Source organism: Pelobates fuscus, chromosome 13 (assembly GCF_036172605.1).
Source record: "Pelobates fuscus isolate aPelFus1 chromosome 13, aPelFus1.pri, whole genome shotgun sequence".
Taxonomy (NCBI): Eukaryota; Metazoa; Chordata; class Amphibia; order Anura; family Pelobatidae; genus Pelobates; species Pelobates fuscus.
In genome coordinates, this window is record NC_086329.1 from 61,081,661 (window position 1) to 61,103,561 (window position 21,901).

Sequence of the window (21,901 nt, forward strand, 5' to 3'; positions counted from 1 at the left end):
GTGACATCAATGTGGGCAGTCATGGGGCTATAAAGTGGCATAGATCCGCAGATGCCAGCATCCCTAGACAGGCTGGATTTATCATGTATCCAGGCGCACGGCGTTAGATGGGCACAACTATTCCTGCCAGGATGGTAAATATCATTAAACACATTACCATAAGCGGATGGATTCGTTACAAGGGGGCTAAGGGGGGGGGGGGGCAAGCCCCCTAGATTTTGGGTTTAGCACTATAGGGTCAGGAATACATGTTTGTGGGGGGCACTCCAGGAGCCTACTATGCCAGGAAAAGATCCTTTTAAGCTAAAATTGTTTTGGAGACTATAGTGTCTCTTTAATGGGTTTGAACACCTTGCTTGGCTGAGCCCCTTAGAAAAGTAAGGTCTATTCTGCCATGATTGTGGTCCTGTATATAAACAATTTAAAAGGAGACTCTATGCTTTCAATCCACTTCACCTCAGTGAAGTATAGTGCCCGTAGTCCCCTGGCAGTGCCCTTAGATTCAGTTTTTGATTTTTGTCTATTTTTTTTTAATCTAAGATCCTAACCTTTTCCTAACTCAATTAAGTTAAGAGTCATATCACTAATTACTATTTCGCTAGCACAGGGGCATCTACACAAAACCAACTGTAAAAAAATCTTTGATATTACATCAACATACATATATACAAACAGGGGCGGACTGACCGGTCGGGCACTTCGGACATGGTCCGAGGGCCCGGCCGGGAGGGGGGCCCGCCATCAGGGGGGCCCGGCCGCCCCTTTAAATGCTGCAGCCGCCTGAGCGCTCTCTTAAGAGCGCTCAGGCGGCTGCAGCTTCTCACCTCCCTCCCCGTAGCGTGGCCGAGCTGCTCTGCGTCCGCGGTGCCGGCCGGAGTGATAGGAAGGTGCACACACACTGAGTGTGCACCTTCCTGTCAGTCCGGCCGGGTACAGGAAACAGAAACTCCTGTTCCGCGCGGAACAGGAGTTTCTGTTTCCTGTACCCGGCCGGACTGACAGGAAGGTGCACACTCAGTGTGTGTGCACCTTCCTATCAATCCGGCCGTCACCGCGGACGCAGAGCAGCTCGGCCACGCTACGGGGAGGGGGTAAAAAGAGAGAGGGAGGGGGGAGTTAAAAGAGAGAGGGGGCGGGGGTAAAAGAGAGGGAGGGGGGGTTAAAAGAGAGAGAGGGGGGGTTGAGAGAGGGAGGGGAGAGGGGGTTAAAAGAGAGACAGAGGGGGGTTAAAAGAGAGACAGAGGGGGGTTAAAAGGGAGGGGGGTTAAAAGAGAGAGGGGGTTGTTAAAAGAGAGGGAGGGGGGTTTAAAAGAGGGAGGGGAGAGGGGGGGGGGGTTGAGAGAGGGAGGGGAGAGGGGGGGGTTGAGAGAGGGAGGGGAGGGGGGGTTAAAAGAGAGACAGAGGGGGGTTAAAAGGGAGGGGGGTTAAAAGAGAGAGGGGGTTGTTAAAAGAGGGAGGGGGGTTTAAAAGAGGGAGGGGGGTTAAAAGAGAGGGAGGGGGGTTAAAAGAGAGAGGGGGGTAAAAGAGAGAGGGGGGTTGTTAAAAGAGAGAGGGAGGGGGGTAAAAGAGAGAGGGGAGTAGGGGGGTAAAAAGAGAGAGATAGGGGGGTAAAAAGGGAGGGGGGAGTAAGAAGGGGGTAAGAAGAGGGGGAGGGGGGAGTAAAAGAGGAAGGGGAGAGTAAGAAGAGGGGGGAGGGGGGAGTAAAAGAGGAAGGGGAGAGTAAGAAGAGGGGGGAGGGGGGTAAGAAGAGGGGAGAGTAAGAAAAGAGGGGGGAGTAAAGGGGGTAAAAAGAGGAAGGGGAGTAAGAAGAGGGGGGAGGGGGGTAAGAAGAGGGGAGGGGGAAGTAAGAAGAGGGGGAGAGTAAGAAGGGGGAGTAAGGAGAGGGGGAGGGGGAGTAAGGAGAGTGGGAGTAAGAAGGGGGTAAGAAGAGGGGGAGGGGGGTAAGAAGAGGGGGAGGGGGGAGTAAGAGGAGGGCAATTGCCCCCTCCCCTGTCCGCAGGCACCGTGCGGGCAGCCGTCAGGGGAGGGAGGAAGAGAGGACCCGGGAGCTCAGCCTGCAGCTCCTCTGGGTCCTTCTTGCGCGAGCACAGATCGTTGCCGCGGTTACCACGGCAACGTTACGGCTCTTGCGAGAGTAAACTCTAGCCCTGGAGCTACGGGCTAGAGTTCACTCTCAACACTGTGACCACCAGGTATTCCTGGTGGTCGCAGTGGTGAGAGTGAACTTTAGCCCCATAAACACACTGCCCCCACACACCATACACATTCACACACTGCCCCCACACACACCATACACATTTACACACATTGCCTCACACACACACACACATACACATACACTGCCCACCCATACACACACAGCCCCCCATACTAACATTGCCACACACATACACAGCCCCCTCGTACACACATTTCCCCACACACCCTACACATTCACACACTACACCCCCTCACACACACTGCACCCCTTACACATTGCACCACTGCTCCTATACCCTACTACAGCCTCATATCCCAGCAGACCCCAGGTAAGTTGTCAAACTGTTCTTAAACGGTTTGACTACTTACTCTGGGAGGGGGGCCCGGCCCTCCTGGCACCATAACGACTACACAGAGTAGTAGTGGCTATTGTGCATGGATTATTTCTTTAAATAATCTACGAGTGCCCCAGTAGCCAGCAAGCCAGCCAACCAGCCCACAGGCTGGCCAGTAGACAGCCAGCCAGCCTACAGGCCACCAGTTAGGCTTAAAGCCAGCAAACCCACAGCCTGACAACCGCAGCCAGCAAGCCACAGCCTGCCAGCCAGCAAGCCACAGCCAGCAAGCCACAGCCAGCAAGCCACAGCCTGCCAGCCGCAGCCAGCAAGCCCACAGCCAGCAAGCCGCAGCCAGCAAGCCCACAGCCTGCCGGCAGTAGCCAGCAAGCCCACAGCCTGCCAGCAAGCCCACAGCCTGCCAGCCGCAGCCAGCAAGCCCACAGCCTGCCGGCAGTAGCCAGCAAGCCCACAGCCTGCCGGAAGTAGCCAGCAAGCCCACAGCCTGCCGGAAGTAGCCAGCAAGCCCACAGCCTGCCGGCAGTAGCCAGCAAGCCCACAGCCTGCCGGCAGTAGCCAGCAAGCCCACAGCCTGCCGGCAGTAGCCAGCAAGCCCACAGCCTGCCGGCAGTAGCCAGCAAGCCCACAGCCTGCCAGCAAGCCCACAGCCTGCCAGCCGCAGCCAGTAAGCCCACAGCCTTCCAGCAAGCCCACAGACTGCCAGCCAGCAACAGTAATTAAGGTAAGAGGAGCCAACTTGGCCTAGGTATCAGCTATGTTGTGTTGCTATATTGTGAATAGGAACCAGAGTGTTGGAGAGACCCCCCTCCAGGCCCCATTAGACTCCATTGTAGTCTCTAATGGGACCTGGAGGAAATTCTTTCTAACACACTCTCTAAAGGACACTGAGATAGCCTCTGCTAGAATGCTCCCCCCCCCCTCCATGGCCCATTAGCCCTCAATTGTAGTCTCTACTGGGGCCTGGAGGCGACTGTTTCCAGCAGGGACACTGAGATGGCCTCTGTTAGAAAGACCCCCTTCCAAGCCTATTAGACTCCATTGTAGTCTCTAATAGGGCCTGGAGGGGATTCTTTCTAACACACTCTCTAAAGGACACTGAGATAGCCTCTGCTAGAAAGACCCCCCTCCATGGCCCATTAGCCCTCAATTGTAGTCTCTACTGGGGCCTTGAAGGGATTATTGCACTTTTGTTCCTTGTGTCTAAAGATTGTGTAGGGTGTGGCTGGAGGCGGTGCATGGAGGCGGGACATGGGTGGCGCTTGCTGCGGAGTATGGGTGGGGCCTGTAAGGGGGCCCTTGATTTATTTTGCCCGGGGGCCCTGAGGGTTCTCAGTCCGCCCCTGTATACAAACAAAAATAAAAAACTATATATAAATATGTAAAATCGGAAAACAAAAATCTGTCTTCCAGCAACCCTCTCACATACAGCACATATATATAACTTCATCAATTTAACAGCAAGCATATACACTCCCTATGTTGAATTAGAGCTAACTTACAGCTGTTTTGTGATCTGGAGACAGGAAAAAGGAGTGACAGCTGATGTGCAGGCTTGTGGCACGCACATAAAATATTTGAAAGAATAGCATTTCTCTTGCACATGTCTCAAGAGTTATGGAGATTATTTAAATGTTATAGTTGTGGGGGGGGGGGGTCAAGAGTGTCACAGGTGGGTCAGAATCTATAAACACAACACGATGAGATTTGAAGCTACACAATCCACAAAAGGGCAAGATATTCATCTAGAGGCTGTTTTAAATAGCCTGAAATACCAGCATCATTAGTTTGCATTAATTCATTACTGCCAGAGGCTGCACGTTGGCATGCGGGAAATGAATAACTCTCGACGACAGCTAATAACACCACATTCTTGATGTAGATGCAGCAGTTTCCCACATTCAAGTTACTGTTATTAAGATAATATTAGATTCAATGATGCAGAAAAGTGGCTAGGAACCCTAATGGAAGATTTCATAAAAGTTCACTATGTTCTAGGCATGTCCAATGAGCAGGAGCCACCTGGTTTGTAAGAAACCATAAAGTGGATTTGCAAAAATAACTACAGTGCTTAGATGTCTCAGGGTTCGGGCCTCTGTAACTGACAAGATACTGCAGCCTACTTTGAGATACACAGGACTCGATGAGAGATTGGACTTCAAATCACTCTTAACCAACTTATGTGATGGATACATCTTTCGTCTTTCTTATCTACTCGTTCTATGCCACTTAAGTTCCTCTTTTTAATATTTTTTCCTTTTTCTGGATATAGGAATAGCGGTATAATCCCGAAAGACCACAAACGTACTCTTTTCACCTTGATGTGGTTGTTTCGTCATGTTTTTTTCCTATTGTTGTGCTTACTTTTTAATGTACTTCACACTTTCCCTTATAACTTTGTTACTGTCATATAATCAGATTTGTAAAAAAAAAAATATTTAAAAAAAACTCAAGTTAAGAAACAGAACACTTCTGGAAGGAGGAAATAAAGAAAAAAAAATGTAAAAATGCACTGCTATCTAATACTTGCATCTATAATTAATTTCACCCCTAAAATAAAATACAAATATTAGCTAGTGTAACAAGTGAGTGGATATTTTGATGCAGGCTAAGGCAGACTGTCTGAGAGAAGCTAATAGAATGGGAAAAATCAGCACCATTAGGATAGCTAATTACCACATTTTTATAACACCCTTCACTAGAACAGAAAAGTAAAGTATTAAAAAAACAAAAACATATAATGTTAAAATCCTTGGGATGGTCACCAAAAGATGAAAAGAAAAGTGACCTGAAGTAAGTATGCCTAATTTCAAATCTCTTTCTATTGTAGTTTTTGTTTGTAGACGACATTTCAGGCTGATGTTTGTGATATGTTTTAACTGTCTCAGATCTGGCAAGTGTAATTTTATAAAAATGTTAGGGGAGACCTAATGCACTGGAGGTCCTCATGCAGAGCGGGGGGAAGTCCAGGGTCAGGTAACAGATTAAATCTCCATTTCAAAGCAGGAAGCCCTCTAGTGGCTGTCTAACAGACAGCTACAAGAGGTGGAGTTAACCCTAGATAGTAATTATTGCAGTTTTTCAATAACTGCAATAATTACTATTGCAGGGTTAAGGGGCATGGAACATTGAACCCAGGCGACTGCAATGAGCTGAAGTGGTCTGGGTGTCTACAGTGTCCCTTTAATAGAAATCCTGTGATTGCAATAATTCACAACACTTTTTGGTGTCCCAGATGACATTGCCCTATGTGGTTTTCTATTCTTTTTTTCTGTAGATTGTAATGTTTACATTATGTTTATGAGATTTAGAGGAGTATTTTCAGATCTGCAGATTTGTGTTAAAAGGGGTAAATAATGTTTTATTCCTTTGCACTTTGTTCCACTGGTGTCTTTTTGTTTTGGGGGTGGAGGGTGTTTTTCAACATAATTGTTGGTACTGTATGTCTCCTGACACTTTCAGAGAAGCCCTTGTAGAGTCTGGGGTAAAAGTATTGTTAAAAATAAAATTAAAATAAAAATTGATGTCTCTTGTGTGGCCTGTGACATGCACCCAATTTCCAAGAGGCAGGGAGTTCTTCTAATTTCTCTTATTTCCTTTCTCCTCCATGACAGGGTTATAAGAGTATTCTATCCCATCTAGTAAAATAGGAATGTTGTATTTTTATATTAAAAGTAAGTCCAACTCATAAAAAAACATGTTTAAAGCTAGACTAATGACATCTATTGTGTTCTTTGTGGACAATTAAAAAATAAATAAAAATAAATAAGAGATATCGGGAAAATAAATTGGGCACATTTTCCAACTCTGCTGCTGAGTATTAGTCAATAAGCTCTTATGCAAGAACCTGTAGATTTAAAAATGTGATTACAATGAGACTTAGTATAAACTTACCTCAGCGTGTCCACCAGGATTAAGAGTTTTATTACAGCGTTCACACTTCAGACAAAATTTATGCCAGTCCTTTCCTAATGAGGTCAGCTTCTCGGCTACAGGAAAGAGAGGAAAATATTAATGTAGATAGCATGTTTTCCCATCATGCAATCCTCCCCAAAATATTAATGACAAAGGTCTACTGAAGCAAATAGAAACACAATAGGAAATAATTTTCTAACCCAGGAAAATAACTTGAAAATACACAAAAAAATATATATTTTAATACTACCAAATCACAAAAACATGATTTTTTAATACTACAAAATCACATTTTATAGAGCTTAATACAAAGGATTATATTCACTAAACAGTGAACGATGGTACATTGAAAGCCTATGTTTACTGCATTTAGGGCAAATAGCCCTACCAAAAAGCACCAACGCTACATAAACGTACAGCTGATACAAGAACCTAAATGAGAACAAAAGTTTAATATCTTACTAACCCTTCTTATAGTAAACACCCAACATTTGAAAGAATTCATTTGTGAAATATTGGGGCAAGGCCAGAGGCACATTGTGCCAGTGATACATCGCACATTGCTGCTGAACCTAGGTGGTAGATGTTAGCTAGACATCCATGTGAGCCAAGTTAACAGACAACCAGGGAAACCTTGCCATCTAACATCCAGGGTTGGAGATGAAGCTGCATCGGCATGAGCAATGTGGGTGGGTTTTATGATTTGTTCAAGTTTATATTCTTGAGGCTTTTCTCTACTTGTCCAATCAGCAAGAAAGCAGAGAAATATAAAAGGATAGCAATTAGGACAGCCCTACCTGATCCAGTACATTTAGTAGGTGCACACTAAAGATGTGTTATGCTATCACTACACATGAATGCAAGAGTCACATCATACAAATGAATGTACAGCGCTTCACTCATTGGTTTAATAAGGATGTCAATGATTGGCTGAGAATAGTCAGCCATTTTGATAGAGATGCCAGTGTCACTGAACGAGGATCAATGTTACAAAAAAACCTGAAAAAAAAACCTAGTTATTTGTATTAGCATCTTTAAATTAATATTTATTTCCTTTTTTTATTTATTTATTTACAGCACCCATAGATTCTACACTATTTTACAATAGAAACTGGGTTGCAGAATGGTTGATGTTCAACAGACAATACATTAAGTGTAATGATAACATAGCTACATACTTGTACAGCAGATTAGAGGGCTTCACTCTGGCAAGTTTACAATCTAGTGGTTGAAAGAGGTGACAGAAACAAAAGGTTGGGGGATGGATGAGAAAGTTGGTAATTTTGGATGATGAATAGGAGATCAGAATGGGGGAGGTTGATAAGCATGCCTGATTTGGAGTATTTTTGGAGAACTTTTAAATCTGTGAAATGTGTGGGAAAAGTCTGAGTGCAAATCATTTTTAATTTATGTATGTTTTAAAAAAATATATATATTGTTTTAAAATATTTGTTTTATAAGTATTATTTATTTATTATTTTAAATAATATAGCTACTTTTAATTTTTACTAGGTTCTTCTTATACAATGTCAGTGTTTGTACACTAACACATGTGGGTAATTTATAAATGTGTTTAGGTTTTTCTTTTCCTTAATTTGAAGACAATTTAAGTCTTAGAAGAAATGTCTGACAAGAAATAAAATACTGAATAAGCCCACAGGGTGTAACCTTGTCCAAATATACTAACCTATTTTTCTTCACTGTCTGTCCAATTTCTATAAAAAGAATCTTGTGTAAGAAATGAGCGTATTTCCTTTAAACTCTATGAATAATCCAGAAGCTCAAGTTAAGGGAGAAATGCCCAACCCAGAGGTTCATTGCACATTTCTGTTTAGTTACTTTCCTATTTCTGAGTTCCAATAGGACCATACATAGCAAATGTCCAGTTTCCAAACGCAGTAAAGAAAAGTGGCATTACTCTCTCTGCTCTTGACATATGAATAGACGTGATGCAGTGCCAGGTTTCGGAGCTGGTCTTTGATTACAGCACTACCTAGTAAAGAGCCATTGTATTTTCTTCACAGTAACAATACCCCTGTTTGTCCAGGTGTACAAAACCTGGAACACTATGTATAACTATTGAAAAGAAGAAACATGGGACTAAGTGGGAAATAATTTATGTCTAAAAAGTCCTGCTTGTAATGTTCTCATAAAGGTAATCGAGATAGGGGGATAGGGAGGGATGGCGGGAAAGAGAAAAATAGAAGGATAGATGGAGGCGAAAATAAAATACATAACTAGTAATTAAAAGCTTATTAAAGGCACCCTGACCACTTCATCAAAATTAAGTGGTTTGGGTATCGTGGTCCTGTTCTTTTCCCCTGCAATGTAAAACACTGCCTTTTTTTTATAACTGCAATGTTTACATGAGGTCCCTCTATAAGGAGCATTGGATTGGACCATCACAGTGGATGAAAAGGAAAGCAGCGCTAAGGGGCTTTGGTGCTGGAAAAGGTGAGTAAATCTTTTGTTTTCTTAATTTTTCTTTGGAAAAAAGGCAGGGGGGTGAGGGGGAGGGAGGTGAATACATCTAGGAACAAGGAAGCACGAAAGTATGAGGAATATAGGTTTGTAGTGAACACTATAGTGTTCCTTTATGTCTTATGGTAATTTCGGAAAATTAATTCCATCAAGGTATAATTTATAAACAAAACCGTTAGGTGTAAATGTTTTAGCCACATAATGCTGCTGAAGTGTGTTTTTTATTTACTAGCTCTGCTCTATGGCCCAAAGACCGTGATTCAATAACATTTACTGGGAAGAGAGAATGAGGAACTGTCACTGTTTAAAAAGTGGCAATTCTGCTTTAAAACACCAGCTTGAAGAATTTGTCACTTATAAACTGACACTACAGAAGACACACACCAGACATCGCAATGGGGCACCCACAGAAGGGGCGTGTCAGCCTGTCATCCAACATGCCAGGCTTACAGACAGCCTCCAGGCCAGCCTCACTCCATACAGGACCAAGCAGTGAGTGCGGTTGAAGTGCATTCTGCATGATCCTAGTGCCTGTTCACATAGCGAGACGATCTGAGCTTGGGCTCTGTTGCCATAAAGGACACCAGGGAACTAAATCAGTATGGTGTGACAGGACTCTGAAATTGGGATTGTCCCGCTGGAATCGGGACAGTTGGGAGGCCTGCAAACAGCAATCAACACTTCATATGATTATTTTTCCCCACTACTCTCATTGGGTTAAAATTAAATTGATAACTATTATCGGGTGCCTTTGCCAATCGGTACTCCTAGTGCTCACTGAGGACTCCAAGCACTCCACCCGACACCATCAGCACCGAAGTCCCCACGTCCAGCGTTACAGCTTGGTTGGGAACTCGCCGTCCTCCACCCACCCTGGACCCAAGACCAGGATCCAGCTTCCAGTGGGCAAACCTCTCCTACTCCAAATAGTATAGCAGGAACAGCTCATATAAGAGCTAGTGATTATAATCCAAGGGAGTATAATGAGTATAGCAATCCCCAGAGTGAATATAGCTATCCCCTCCACACATGAGACGAGGTTCTATGTTGAGGGTGAAGAGGAACTGATTTTTAATGGTGCCACACTTGGCCTTATATGACAATCACTATGCAAGGGGCACTCCCATATTGACCTTGTGGGGCACTATGGTACAAAGTCACAGACCAATCATAACAGTGTTACTATACATGACACTCCCACACGTAGCATACAATCCCTCCCCTCTGCCTGGGAGATAATAATAATTATTATTATTATTATTGCTATTTATATAGCGCCAACAGATTCCGTAGCACTTTACAATATTTTGAGAGGGGGGGATGTAACAATAAATAGGACAATTACAAGAAAACTTACAGGACAATAGGTTGAAGAGGACCCTGCTCAAATGAGCTTACAGACTATAGGAGGTGCGGTATTAGAAACATTATGATAGGAAATATCAAGTAGGATTGAAGCAGAGCTGGAGGAGAGAGCAAAGCACTGTCCCATAGGAGAGAGCAAGAGACAGGTATGTAAGGTAGAGATTACTCTGGGAGGCCATACGCTTTCCTGAAGAGATGGGTTTTAAGGCACTTCTTAAATAATTGAAGACTAGGGGAGAGTCTGATGGCAGTAGGCAAGCTATTCCATAGGAGAGGAGCCGCCCGCGAGAGGTCCTGCAAGTGCGAGTTGGCCGTACGGGTGCGAGCAGCGGTCAGGAGGTGATCGCGGGCAGAGCGGAGGGTACGAGGAGGGGCATACCTCTGGATCAGTGAAGAGATATAAGAGGGGCTGGAATTGTTCAGTGCTTTAAATGTATGGGTTAGCACTTTGAATTGACTCTTATAGGATACAAGGAGCCAATGTAAGGACTGGCAGAGGGGCAAGGTGTGAGAGGACCGACTGGAGAGGAAAATCAGTCTAGCTGCAGCATTCACTACAGACTGTAGCAGGGCTATCCGGCTTTTGGGGAGACCAATCAGGAGAAGGTTACAGTAATCCATTCGGGAAATTACTAGAGCATGGACAAGCTCCTTGGTAGCATCTTGCGTAAGAAAGGGGCGGATGCGGGCTATGTTTTTGAGTTGGAACCTACAGGACTTGGCAACAAACTGGATGTGAGACTCAAAGGTGAGACCAGAGTCAAGTATGACGCCAAGACAGCGCGCTTGCAGGGATGGACTTATGTGGATATCACTGACTTGAAGGGAGAGTGAGAGAGGAGGATCAGTATTAGGAGGAGGAAAGACAAGGAGTTCAGTTTTAGAGAGGTTAAGTTTGAGAAAGCGTGACGACATCCAGTCAGAGATGGAAGAAAGGCAAGCAGTGACACGTTGCAGGACGGCAGGGGAGAGGTCCGGTGAGGAGAGGTATATCTGAGTGCCATCAGCATGGTGGAATCCAAAAGAGGCAATACGTTTTCCAAGAGAGGCAGTATAAAGAGAAAATAGAAGGGGACCAAGGACAGAGCCTTGGGGAACTCCAACCGAGGCAGGGCGAGGGGAGGAGGTATCCTTGAAAAAGGAGACACTGAATGAGCGTTGGGAGAGATAGGAGGAAACCCAAGAGAGGACAGAGTCACAGAGACCGAGCGATTGAAGAGTTTGAAGGAGGAGAGCATGATCAACTGTGTGAAAGGCAGCAGAGAGGTCAAGGAGAATTAATATGGAGTAGTGACCTTTGGATTTAGCGGAGATTAGGTCATTAGTCACTTTGATAAGAGCGGTCTCAGTAGAGTGGAGAGGGCGGAAGCCAGACTGAAGAGGGTCAAGGAGAGAGTTGGAATAAAGGAAGCAAGACACACGGGTAAAGACAAGTCTTTCCAAAAGCTTTGATGAGAAAGGGAGCAGGGATATGGGACGGTAGTTAGAGGGGGAGGACGGGTCAAGAGATGTTTTTTCAAGGATAGGTATTACAGTGGCATGTTTAAGGTCAACAGGAACAGTGCCAGAAGAGAGAGAGCAGTTAAAGATGTGTGTTAGGGCAGGCACAAGACAAGGGGAGAGAGATCTGATGAGGTGAGATGGGACAGGTTCGAGTGGGCAAGTGGTGGGGCGAGAGGAATGGAGAAGCGCAGCCACCTCTTGTTCAGTAGCTGGGGAGAAAGGTAGGGAAAGCATGATTTCCGTGTGGTTGAAGGGTAGGGAAAGCATGATTTACGTGTGGTTGAGAAAGAGAACGGCAAGGAGGGGAGAATTGTTTCCTTAGCTGTTCAATCTTGTCAGTAAAGTAACATGCAAAGCTATCAGCTGTAAGGTTAGTTTGGGGGGTGGCCACAGCAGGGCGGAGAAGGGAATTAAAAGTGTCAAAGAGACGTCTGGGATTGCGGGAGCATGAACTAATGAGAGAGGAAAAGTAGGACTGTTTAGCGAGGGCAAGGGCTGCGCTGTATGAAAGCAACATGAATCTATAATGAAGATAGTCTGCCTGGGTGCGGGACTTCCTCCAGGAGCGCTCAACACAGCGTGAGCAACTCTGCAGATAGCGTGTTGATTTATTATGCCAAGGTTGGGGTCGTGTTCTCCTCGAGGTGCATGTTTGGAGTGGGGCTGCAGTGTGAGGGTAGTGTTATATGTGGAGATGGCCAGTGAGGGAGTCGTATATTGAGTCGTATACTGTATTAACTCAATTATCTCCAGGCAGAAAAAACACATTTTTATAAAACCCCCAAAAGTACCCCGAAAACACATAATATCCCCACAAATGTTACATCCCCTGATAGCCCTGATCTGGGTGACCAACATATCCAAAAATCGCCAAGATCAGTTCAGGGGTTCAGGAATTCTATGAAAGTCACATTTTGACCGACCGCACGCATGGTCCCATGTGTCAGGATTACTGTTTGATCCAGCATGTAGAACTGTATAGCACAGATGACAAATAAGTAACGTATTACCGGTCCTTAGAATGGCCGGATTTAACGTACATAGAATAGTCAAAAATACTAGCCGAGGTCAGGGACCACAGAAAGGGACTCAGCGATGAGGAAAGCCAGGAGTCAGGATACCAGAATATAGAGAAGTCAATAAACAAAGCAAAAGTCAAAAACCAGGTAGAAAACTAATAACAGGAACGCGCTCTCGGACAACCACAAGGGAAACCACGACAGGGCACTGAGCAGGATGAGAACTGGGCCTAAATACCCCTCCTTTAGTTTTGATAGGCTATAACCGGCCTTTGACCCCAAAGTCAGTTACCAGGTTTCATTTGCATAATTGCTGCTCAGCATTAACCCTTCTGTGGATTAGGTTGCTGCTCGGCACAACTTTTCCTGTGTGGACAGTAAATGTCATTAACCACATTTCTATAAGCGGATGAATACGTGACCCCAAGGTTCATTTGCATAATTGCTGCTCAAAATTAACCCTTCTGTGGGTTAGGTTGCTGCTTGGCACAACTTTTCCTGTGTGGACAGTAAATGTCATTAACCACATTTCTATAAGCGGATGAATACGTGACACCATGCCCGAAACAGTTCCAGAGAATCAGGGCTTGCGGTCGGTCTAGTTTGGTAGTTTGAAAACGATGAAACTACCGAACAGATCAATAGTCTTACCCTGGAGCTTGTTCCCCTCAGTCAGACAAATGATTTCACCGAACAGTGCCCTTCTAAGTTGTATAGAACCGAACACAGGCGATGATGGAAGTCCAGCGAAGTTCGGGAGTTTCTGTGTCCAACTTTAGTGCCATGAGATTCATGCTCAAACACCGCAGCTTGCGTTCATGCGAACAAGATGGCTGCCACCTCGTGGTTGTCCATAGAAATTGCGGCCACCCGGACGAACAATTAGAACACTGCGGTGAGAAACGTTCCAAGTTGTTAATAGGTGTTAACAAGCTCCAGGGTGGTCTCTGGTTTGTGTGGATGTTCGGGAGTTCGAAGTGCCGCTTCGAACCGCTTTTGGAGTTCGAAGTGCCATTTCGAGAGTTCGAAGTGTGGCCATACAAGTCCAAAAAGGCACAAACAGTGGTTTTAACCAAGGTTTATCAAAGGGGCCATAGTCACAGGGTAGGAGGCTGGCAAACAGGCTCTTCCATGAACCAATGGCGAGGTTACTTTCACCACAGGAGTTAAGCAGCTATTTTAATTTATGATACAAAGCATCCACTCATACATGAAGTACTCAAAGGCACGCCCATGTGAGTATGTACACAGCATTCCAAACAGCCACTCCTTTCCGTGGCAACAAGTGGCAAAAAGAGAGATGGAGGAAGAAAGTGAGAGAGAAGAAGACAGACAGGATTGGATCCTTTTTCCTTCTCTTGTGAGCAGCAAAGCCACATGTCCCAACTGAGGTGACATATACATGACAATATCAGGCATCTAATAAATTAATGAGATCATACAATGCATGATGGACAAATAATGATATGCTGTATGTTGTTGTAAATTATATATAGTTAGGTGGTGTTGAACACAACAGCCATGTGCAGCTATGTGCAGGGGAAGGTGAGTTATACTTACCTGAACCTGTTCCAGGTGCTGCCACAATGGTTGCCAGATCTGGCACCTCAGCTGCCAGGAGCCCACAACAGTGTTGTACTCTTGCCCATGCACAAGCATGCACGGGATACTCCTTTAATAGTATTTTTCTCAACAGCCACTACTTTGTCTTACCATATCTTTTGACTGCATAGTCAGTGAAATTCCCACATAGTAAATGTATTTCATAACGATTTTAACATTATGAAATATTTATTTTAGAGGGAAGGCGACTGAGCTGCTTTAAAGGGACACTCAAGGCACCAATACAATTGTAATGGATTTGATAGGCTTTGTCTTCTATTAGTCCATTAATATGCTGTATTCGCTAACTAGGCACAAAGATGGCCAAAAAACAATTATCCAGGGTTGCTGTATCTCTTGTGCAGAGACAACCTACTGGCATTTCAGGTTCTGGAACCTTGCTTTTACTGTGAATCTTAGAGATAAGCTTCACAACATTTTATTGTAAGAGTTTCTCCTATGGGGGTCTTTTTATATGGGAAATAAAGTTGTTACATTTTTACGCTATGTCAGTATCTTTTCTATTTTAAGGTTTGGATACGTACAAAGACACAGATTTAACATACTACTATTTAACATACTACTGATACAGCAACTTATCCCTGCAGACTTTTAAAAGTGCCCTCTAATAAGACTGGAATGAAAACTCTTTATTAATAGATATTTTCTGTGTTGAACCCTATGTTAAAAATAGGGGTAAATTCACTAAGCGCCGATACATGATTTGTTTTAATTTCAGGTTCTGGACTGTCCTTATGAGTGGGATCAATCTGATATGCAAATGGTATAGCTTATCTTAGTAATGGCACAAGTGAGCAAAAAACATTTTCAGACCTGAGCGGGCATTTACCGAAGGGCGGGCTACTAAGTTTCTCTGAACTTCTGCCCATGTTCACAATCTCTGGTTTTGTTGCAATGATGTATTATTTGCATGTTCAAATCTTGATAGTTTTTGCACAAAAAAATAAATGCTTTGCAGAATGCTGCACCAGGACCGTTTCTCAGAGTATGCATACAGCTCAGTCCCTTACAGCACTGAGTGAGCTGCTTTTAACCCCTTAAGACCGCAGCCAAATGTACAAGTTGTGATCAAAACAAAACGTAAACAAAACCTGGCAAACCTGAATTTCAGCTAGACCAAAATTGCTGGAGGTCTGAAATCTGGAACAAATGTTTTAACTTGGCCCAAAGGCTAGCAATTGAGGCCTGGATTTTAAAAATGATATATAATAGGAACTATTTACGCGCTGTGCTAGCAGTCAGCGGGCAAATGGTTAAATAGCCCTCGACAGTGAAAGGGTTAATTACATGGCTGCTGTCCAGCACTTTCTAACCAGCTGCCACATTAAAAACAAAACAAAATAAATCAATAAATAAATAAAATATGGGATTTAACCCCTTAACACCGCAGCCAAATGTACAAGTTGTGAACGAAACAAAATGTAAACAAAACCTGGCATTTGCGCTATATGTCTGTCAAACCGTAATTCACCTCTTTCATATTAAATGCACACCCCCTTATTATATATCATTTTATTCAGGGGAAACAGGGCTTTCATTTAATATCAAATATTTAGCTATGAAACATAATTTAATATGAAAAACATGGGAGAAAATAAGATTTTTTTTTTATTTTTTTAGTTCTACATGACATTTTAACTGTCAATGTCATAATACTGTTTGCTTTAACTGCAATAAAATACACATATTTGTATTCAGCAAAGTCTCACGTGTAAAACAGTACCCCCTATGTACAGGTTTTATGGTGTTTTGGGAAGTTACAGGGTCAAATATAGCGTGTTACATTTGAAATTGAAATTTGTCAGATTGGTTACGTTGCCTTTGAGACTGTATAGTAGCCCAGGAAATAAATTTACAGCCATAATGGCATACCATTTGCAATAGTAGACGACCCAAGGTATTGCAAATGGGGTATGTCCAGTCTTTTTTAGTACCCATTTGGTCACAAACACTGGCCAAAGTTAGCGTTAGTATTTGTTTGTGTGTGAAAAATGCAAAAAACGCCAATTTTGGCCAGTGTTTGTGACCAAATGGCTACTAAAAAAGACTGGACATACCCCATTTGCAATACCTTGGGTTGTCTACTATTGCAAATAGTATGTCATCATAGGGGTAATCTTCATTCTTGGGCTACCATAGGGTCATAAAGGCAACGTAAGCAATCTGGCGAATTTTAATGTGAAAAAAATGAAACACAAGCCTTATATTTGACGCTGTAATTTTTGAAAACACCATAAAACCTGTACATGAGGCGTACTGTTGTACTCGGGAGACTTCGCTGAATATTTGTGTTTCAAAACAGTAAAAAGTATTGCAGCAATAATATCGTCCCTGTAAGTGCTGTTTGTGCGTGAAAAATGCAAAAAACGTCACTTTTACTGGCGATATCATCGTTGTAATACATTTTACTGTTTTGAAACACTAATATTTGTGTTCAGCGAAGTCTCCCGAGTAAAACAGTACCCCCCATGTACAGGTTTTATGGTGTCTTGGAAAGTTATAGGGTTAAATATAGTGCTAGCAAATTAAATTCCTTATACTTTCGGCATGGGTTGTCAGGCAGGTCCCGCTAATTGTAATTAATTAGGATACCTAATTATGTAAAATTATTACATAAATATATGTGTAGAATTAATATATGTATATATATACATATGTGTATATATACGTATATATATATATATATATTTTTATTTATATATAGGTATATATTTATGTATATATTTATGTATATAGATATATATATTATTTCGTTCTACGTGTATTTTGATATAAATATATATATATTAATATCACAATACAGTTAGAACGAAATAAAACACATCTATATATTTTTTAATATTTTATTTTTAATTATTTTTTTTTATTTAATTTTTTTACGTATTTACATATTTTTTTTTTTATATTATTTATAAATATATATATATAACAATAATTATATATATATTTAATCAGTATCAGTCTACGTGTAATTTGATATTAATATATATATATATAATTATATATATATTAATATTAAAATACACCTAGACGGTGTATGTGTATGTGTGTATATGTGTATATATATACTTAGATCATATATATATAATATATATATATGATCTAAGTATATATATATTTTTTTTTTACACTTTTAACTTTATTTTATTTTATTTTCAGCCAGCAGGGGGACCAACTGTCATTACAGTTGGTCCCCCTGCTGGCAATGCCTGAGCCAGCTATACCGGCCATGTGATTGTGAGGTCCTCGCAAGGACCTCACTCTCACATGACCGGGAGGGACCGGAGGAGGCAGATCTGCCGCGGGGGGCTCCCTTGGAGTCCCCCCAACCGCGATCGCCGGCGTGGGACCACCGGCGACCGGGTAAGTAAAAAAAAACCGGCGGGCGTATATTTACGTCCTGCGGCGTTTAGAGCCGCTTTTAAAAGGACGTAAATATACGTCCGCCGGACTTAAGGGGTTAACCCCTTCAGGATGGGGTCAATAGTACATGTTCTGATCAAAACAAAATGTAAACAAAACCTGGCATTTGCGCTGTATGTCTGTCCAACCGTAATTCACCTCTTTCATATTAAAGGCACCCACCCTTATCATTTTATTCAGGTGAAACAGGGCTTTCGTTTAACATCAAATATTTAGGCATGGAACATAATTTAATATGAAAAAAATATAAAAAAATGGGAGAAAATAAGAATTTTTTTAATTGTTTTAGTTCTACGTGACATTTTAACTGTGAATGTCAAAATACGGTTTGCTTTTACTGCAATACAATACACATATTTGTATTCAGAGATGTCTCACCTCACGTGTAAAACAGTACCCCCTACGTACAGGTTTTATGGTGTTTTGGGAAGTTACAGGGTCAAATATAGCATGTTACATATTTCAGTTTTTTCACATTGAAATTCGCTAGTTTGGTTACGTTGCCTTTGAGACCATATGGTAGCCCAGGAATAAGAATTACCCCCATGATGGCATACCATTTGCAAAAGTAGACAACCCAAGGTATTGCAAATGGAGTATATCCAGTCTTTTTTAGTAGCCACTTGGTCACAAACACTGGCCAAAGTTAGTGTTAATATTTGAAAATGCAAAAAACTAATTTGAACGCAAATTTTGGCCAGTGTTTGCGACTAAGTGGCTACTAAAAAAAACTGAACATACCCTATTTGCAATACCCTGGGTTGTCTACTATTGCAAATGGCATGCCATCATGGGGGTAATTTTCATTCCCGGGCTACCATACGGTCTCAAAGGCAACCTGGCAAATTTTAATGTGTAAAAACTGAAACGCAAGCCTTATATTTGACTCTGTAACTTTTGAAAACACCATGAAACCTGTACATGAGGGGTACTGTTATACTCGGGAGACTTAGCTGAATACAAATATTAGTGGTTCAAAACAGTAAAACGTATCACAACAATTATATTGTCAGTGTAAGTGACATTTGTGTGTGAAAAATGCAAAAAAAATCACTTTCACTGACGATATCGTCGTTGTAATACATTTTACTGATTTGAAACACTAATATTTGTGTTCAGCAAAGTCTTCCGAGTAAAACAGTACCCCCCATGTACAGGTTTTATGGTGTCTTGGAAAGTTACAGGGTTAAATACAGTGCTACCAAATTAAATTCCCTGAACTTTTGGCCTGGGTTGTCAGGCAGGTCCTGCAAATTGTAATTAATAAAATGGCCTAATTATGTAAAATATTACATAAATATATACGTACGTAGAATTATTATATATATATATATATATATATATATATACACACGTAGACAGTGTATGTATATTTATGTGTATGTGTGTATATGTGTATATATATATATACTTAGATCATATATATAATAAATATATATATGATCTAAGTATATATTTATTTTTACACTGATTTAACTTATTTTATTTTCAGGCAGCAGGGGGAGTACCTGTCATTACAGGCACTCCCCCTGCTGGCACTGACATGGATGGCAGGTAAGTCCCCCATACCGCGATCACCGGCGTGGGATCGCCGGCGACCGGGTAAGTACAAAAGATCGCAGGGCGTTCTATGCCGCCCTGCGGCGTTTAGAACAGCCAAAATAAGGACGGCATTGAACGCCCTGCGGTCTTAAGGGGTTAATTCACAACCTGACTGCAGGCAGTCAGAGTAACTGCAGACAAACAGGTAGTTATACCATTACTGTATGTCTTCCAGGGTATCCTCTCCTTCTAATGCAGGTTGCTTTGTAGTTCAGATCACGCAGTGCTGTAAATGACTGAGCCCTGTGCACACATTTGATAAAGAAGTATTTTTCTGGAGTAAGGAGCATAGATTATAATGCAACATTCTAAAATACACTAACACTTCCATTTTAACAGTGCAGCCGGGCCCCCTGAGATGACATCAGAGCTGGGAGGAAGTGACTGCCCCGTTCACTCCTCCAAGCTTACACCAGGAGCCGCATGGGAGGAGGAAGGAGAGGAGGGAGTCAGAGTGGGAACTCTGACTCCCATCAGGCTGAGCCACTGGACCCCAGGGAAAGTCACCCTCCTGCACCTATAAGGAAGGAAACAGGAGGGTGACTAAAACATATTGTATGTGTGTCTGTTTTTATGTGTCTGTGTATATGTGTGTCTGTATGTATTTGTGTGTGTGTTTGTGTGTCTGTATACATGTTTCTCTGTATGTGTGTCTGTATAAATGTTTCTCTGTCTGTGTGTTTGTGTGTGTGTGTCTGTATGTGTGTATGCCTGTCTGTGTGCCTGTATGCATGTGTTTGTATGTATGTGTGTGTGTCTGTTTGTATATGTGCCTGTATGGATGTGTTTGTATCTATGTGTCTGTATGTATGTGTGTGCATGTGTGTCTGCATGTGTATCTGTTTTTCTGCATGTGTGGCGGGGGGGGGGGGGGATGTATGGGAGGGAGAGGGTAGACGTTTGAAAGGGTGGCGGGGGGTAGATGTATGTGGGGGCTCCAGGGCAATTTTCGCACCGGGGCCCCGTGGTTTCTAGTTACGCCTCTGGCTGTACAGTAGCACCAAGTAGTAGGGTGCCATTTTGCCTGCTGTCTTTGCAGCCTGATTCAATTTATTACAGATGTTTGTTATATTTTTATATACAGAACACAGGATCTTAACATCATTCTATCTTTGCCCTACTTTATGAAGACATGATGACAGGCTGAGTTTTTGTGTATTTTCTCATTTTCTCAGGGGAATTCAGGTCATTCAAGAACTAAAAATAGCCATCAGTGAGAAGCACTAAAGGATTGAAAAAATTATTAAATAAATGTACGCTTGGGAAGAAAAACAACATTTCTAAAATGGCTATGTATTTTTGAGACTAGACAGCATACGGTCTTAAAAAATATTCACTATATTAGAATTTTCCAGTGGATGTTAACAAACAAGAATATTCATTTTTAACAAAATGATACAACCAAATACATCTGATCTGTTTACTATTAAAAGGCAGAGCACACTGTGTAGATCGAAGGCCATTAGATATGTGGCGGAACCACCGCTTGTTCGGGTGCTTTTTAATATACTGTGTGTTTTTTCCCTTGCCCTTCGTATCTTGTACCCGCTCCCCATTCGAGAGCGCTCCTACAAAAGGAACTCCATCTCCCGAACGGGGACCACCCTGATATCTAGTTAGAACATTCAAGTAGAACGTTCTCACCTCTGACATAGTTGCAAAACCGCAAGGGAAGCAATTAATGAGTGCTCCCCTGGGTGGCCGCCATTTCGTATAGACGAACGCCAGCCAGGGGGAGCAATCGTGGATTGCTTCCCGACTCGTTCGTCTCCCGAACGAGGACCACCCCAGTGGTCCATTAGAACGCTCCCACCAATTAATTAGAATGTTTGCACTCGCAACATAAGTGTGAAACCGCAATGTTTGCACTGGCAACATAGTGTGAAACTGCAAGGGAAGTAATTAGTGAGTGCTCCCCTGGGTGGCCGCCATTTTGTATAGACGAACGCCAACCAGGGGTAGCATTCGTATCCCGAAAGGAGATGCTTCCCTTGCAGGTTTCAGCACAGGAATCTTGCAAACAGAAATTGCTAGGAGAATGTGCCAGTGTGAGGTCGTCTGAGGCTAGTGGGGACACTTTTGGGGCACTGACTAGTTTGGCAGGCTTTTCTGTGCCTGGGAGACAGAGGGACAGTCTCTTTTCCCGTGCCTTGGCTCCCAGGCACAGAGGCTCATGGGATGAAGACCCCCCTGTCGTCCCTTCATCTGAGTGGTGGGTTTTCCATATTTGGGAGACAAAGGGACAGCAATCCCCACAAGAGGATCCTGGGATAACCCCTGTTTATGTGCGTTGAAGACTCCTTGCATGGGGCTATGTATAAAAGCCGTGTGTGGCAATAAAATTGTGTTGTACCTCCAGAACTGTGTGTCATCCAGTTACTGGCAGGAAATGGGTCTCTGTATATTCTAAAGTGGTTC

The 21,901-nt window shown here is 42.9% G+C and overlaps 1 protein-coding gene across 1 annotated transcript in view; it reads right to left on the bottom strand.

Moving 5' to 3' along the window:
* CRIP2 (cysteine rich protein 2) overlaps window positions 1-21,901 on the bottom strand; it is a 130,011-nt gene that overhangs the window by 74,188 nt on the left and 33,922 nt on the right. Inside the window, exon 2 of the mRNA XM_063439436.1 lies at window positions 6,447-6,541. Coding sequence (XP_063295506.1) covers window positions 6,447-6,541 — 95 coding nt within the window. The remainder of the gene's footprint in view (window positions 1-6,446; window positions 6,542-21,901) is intronic.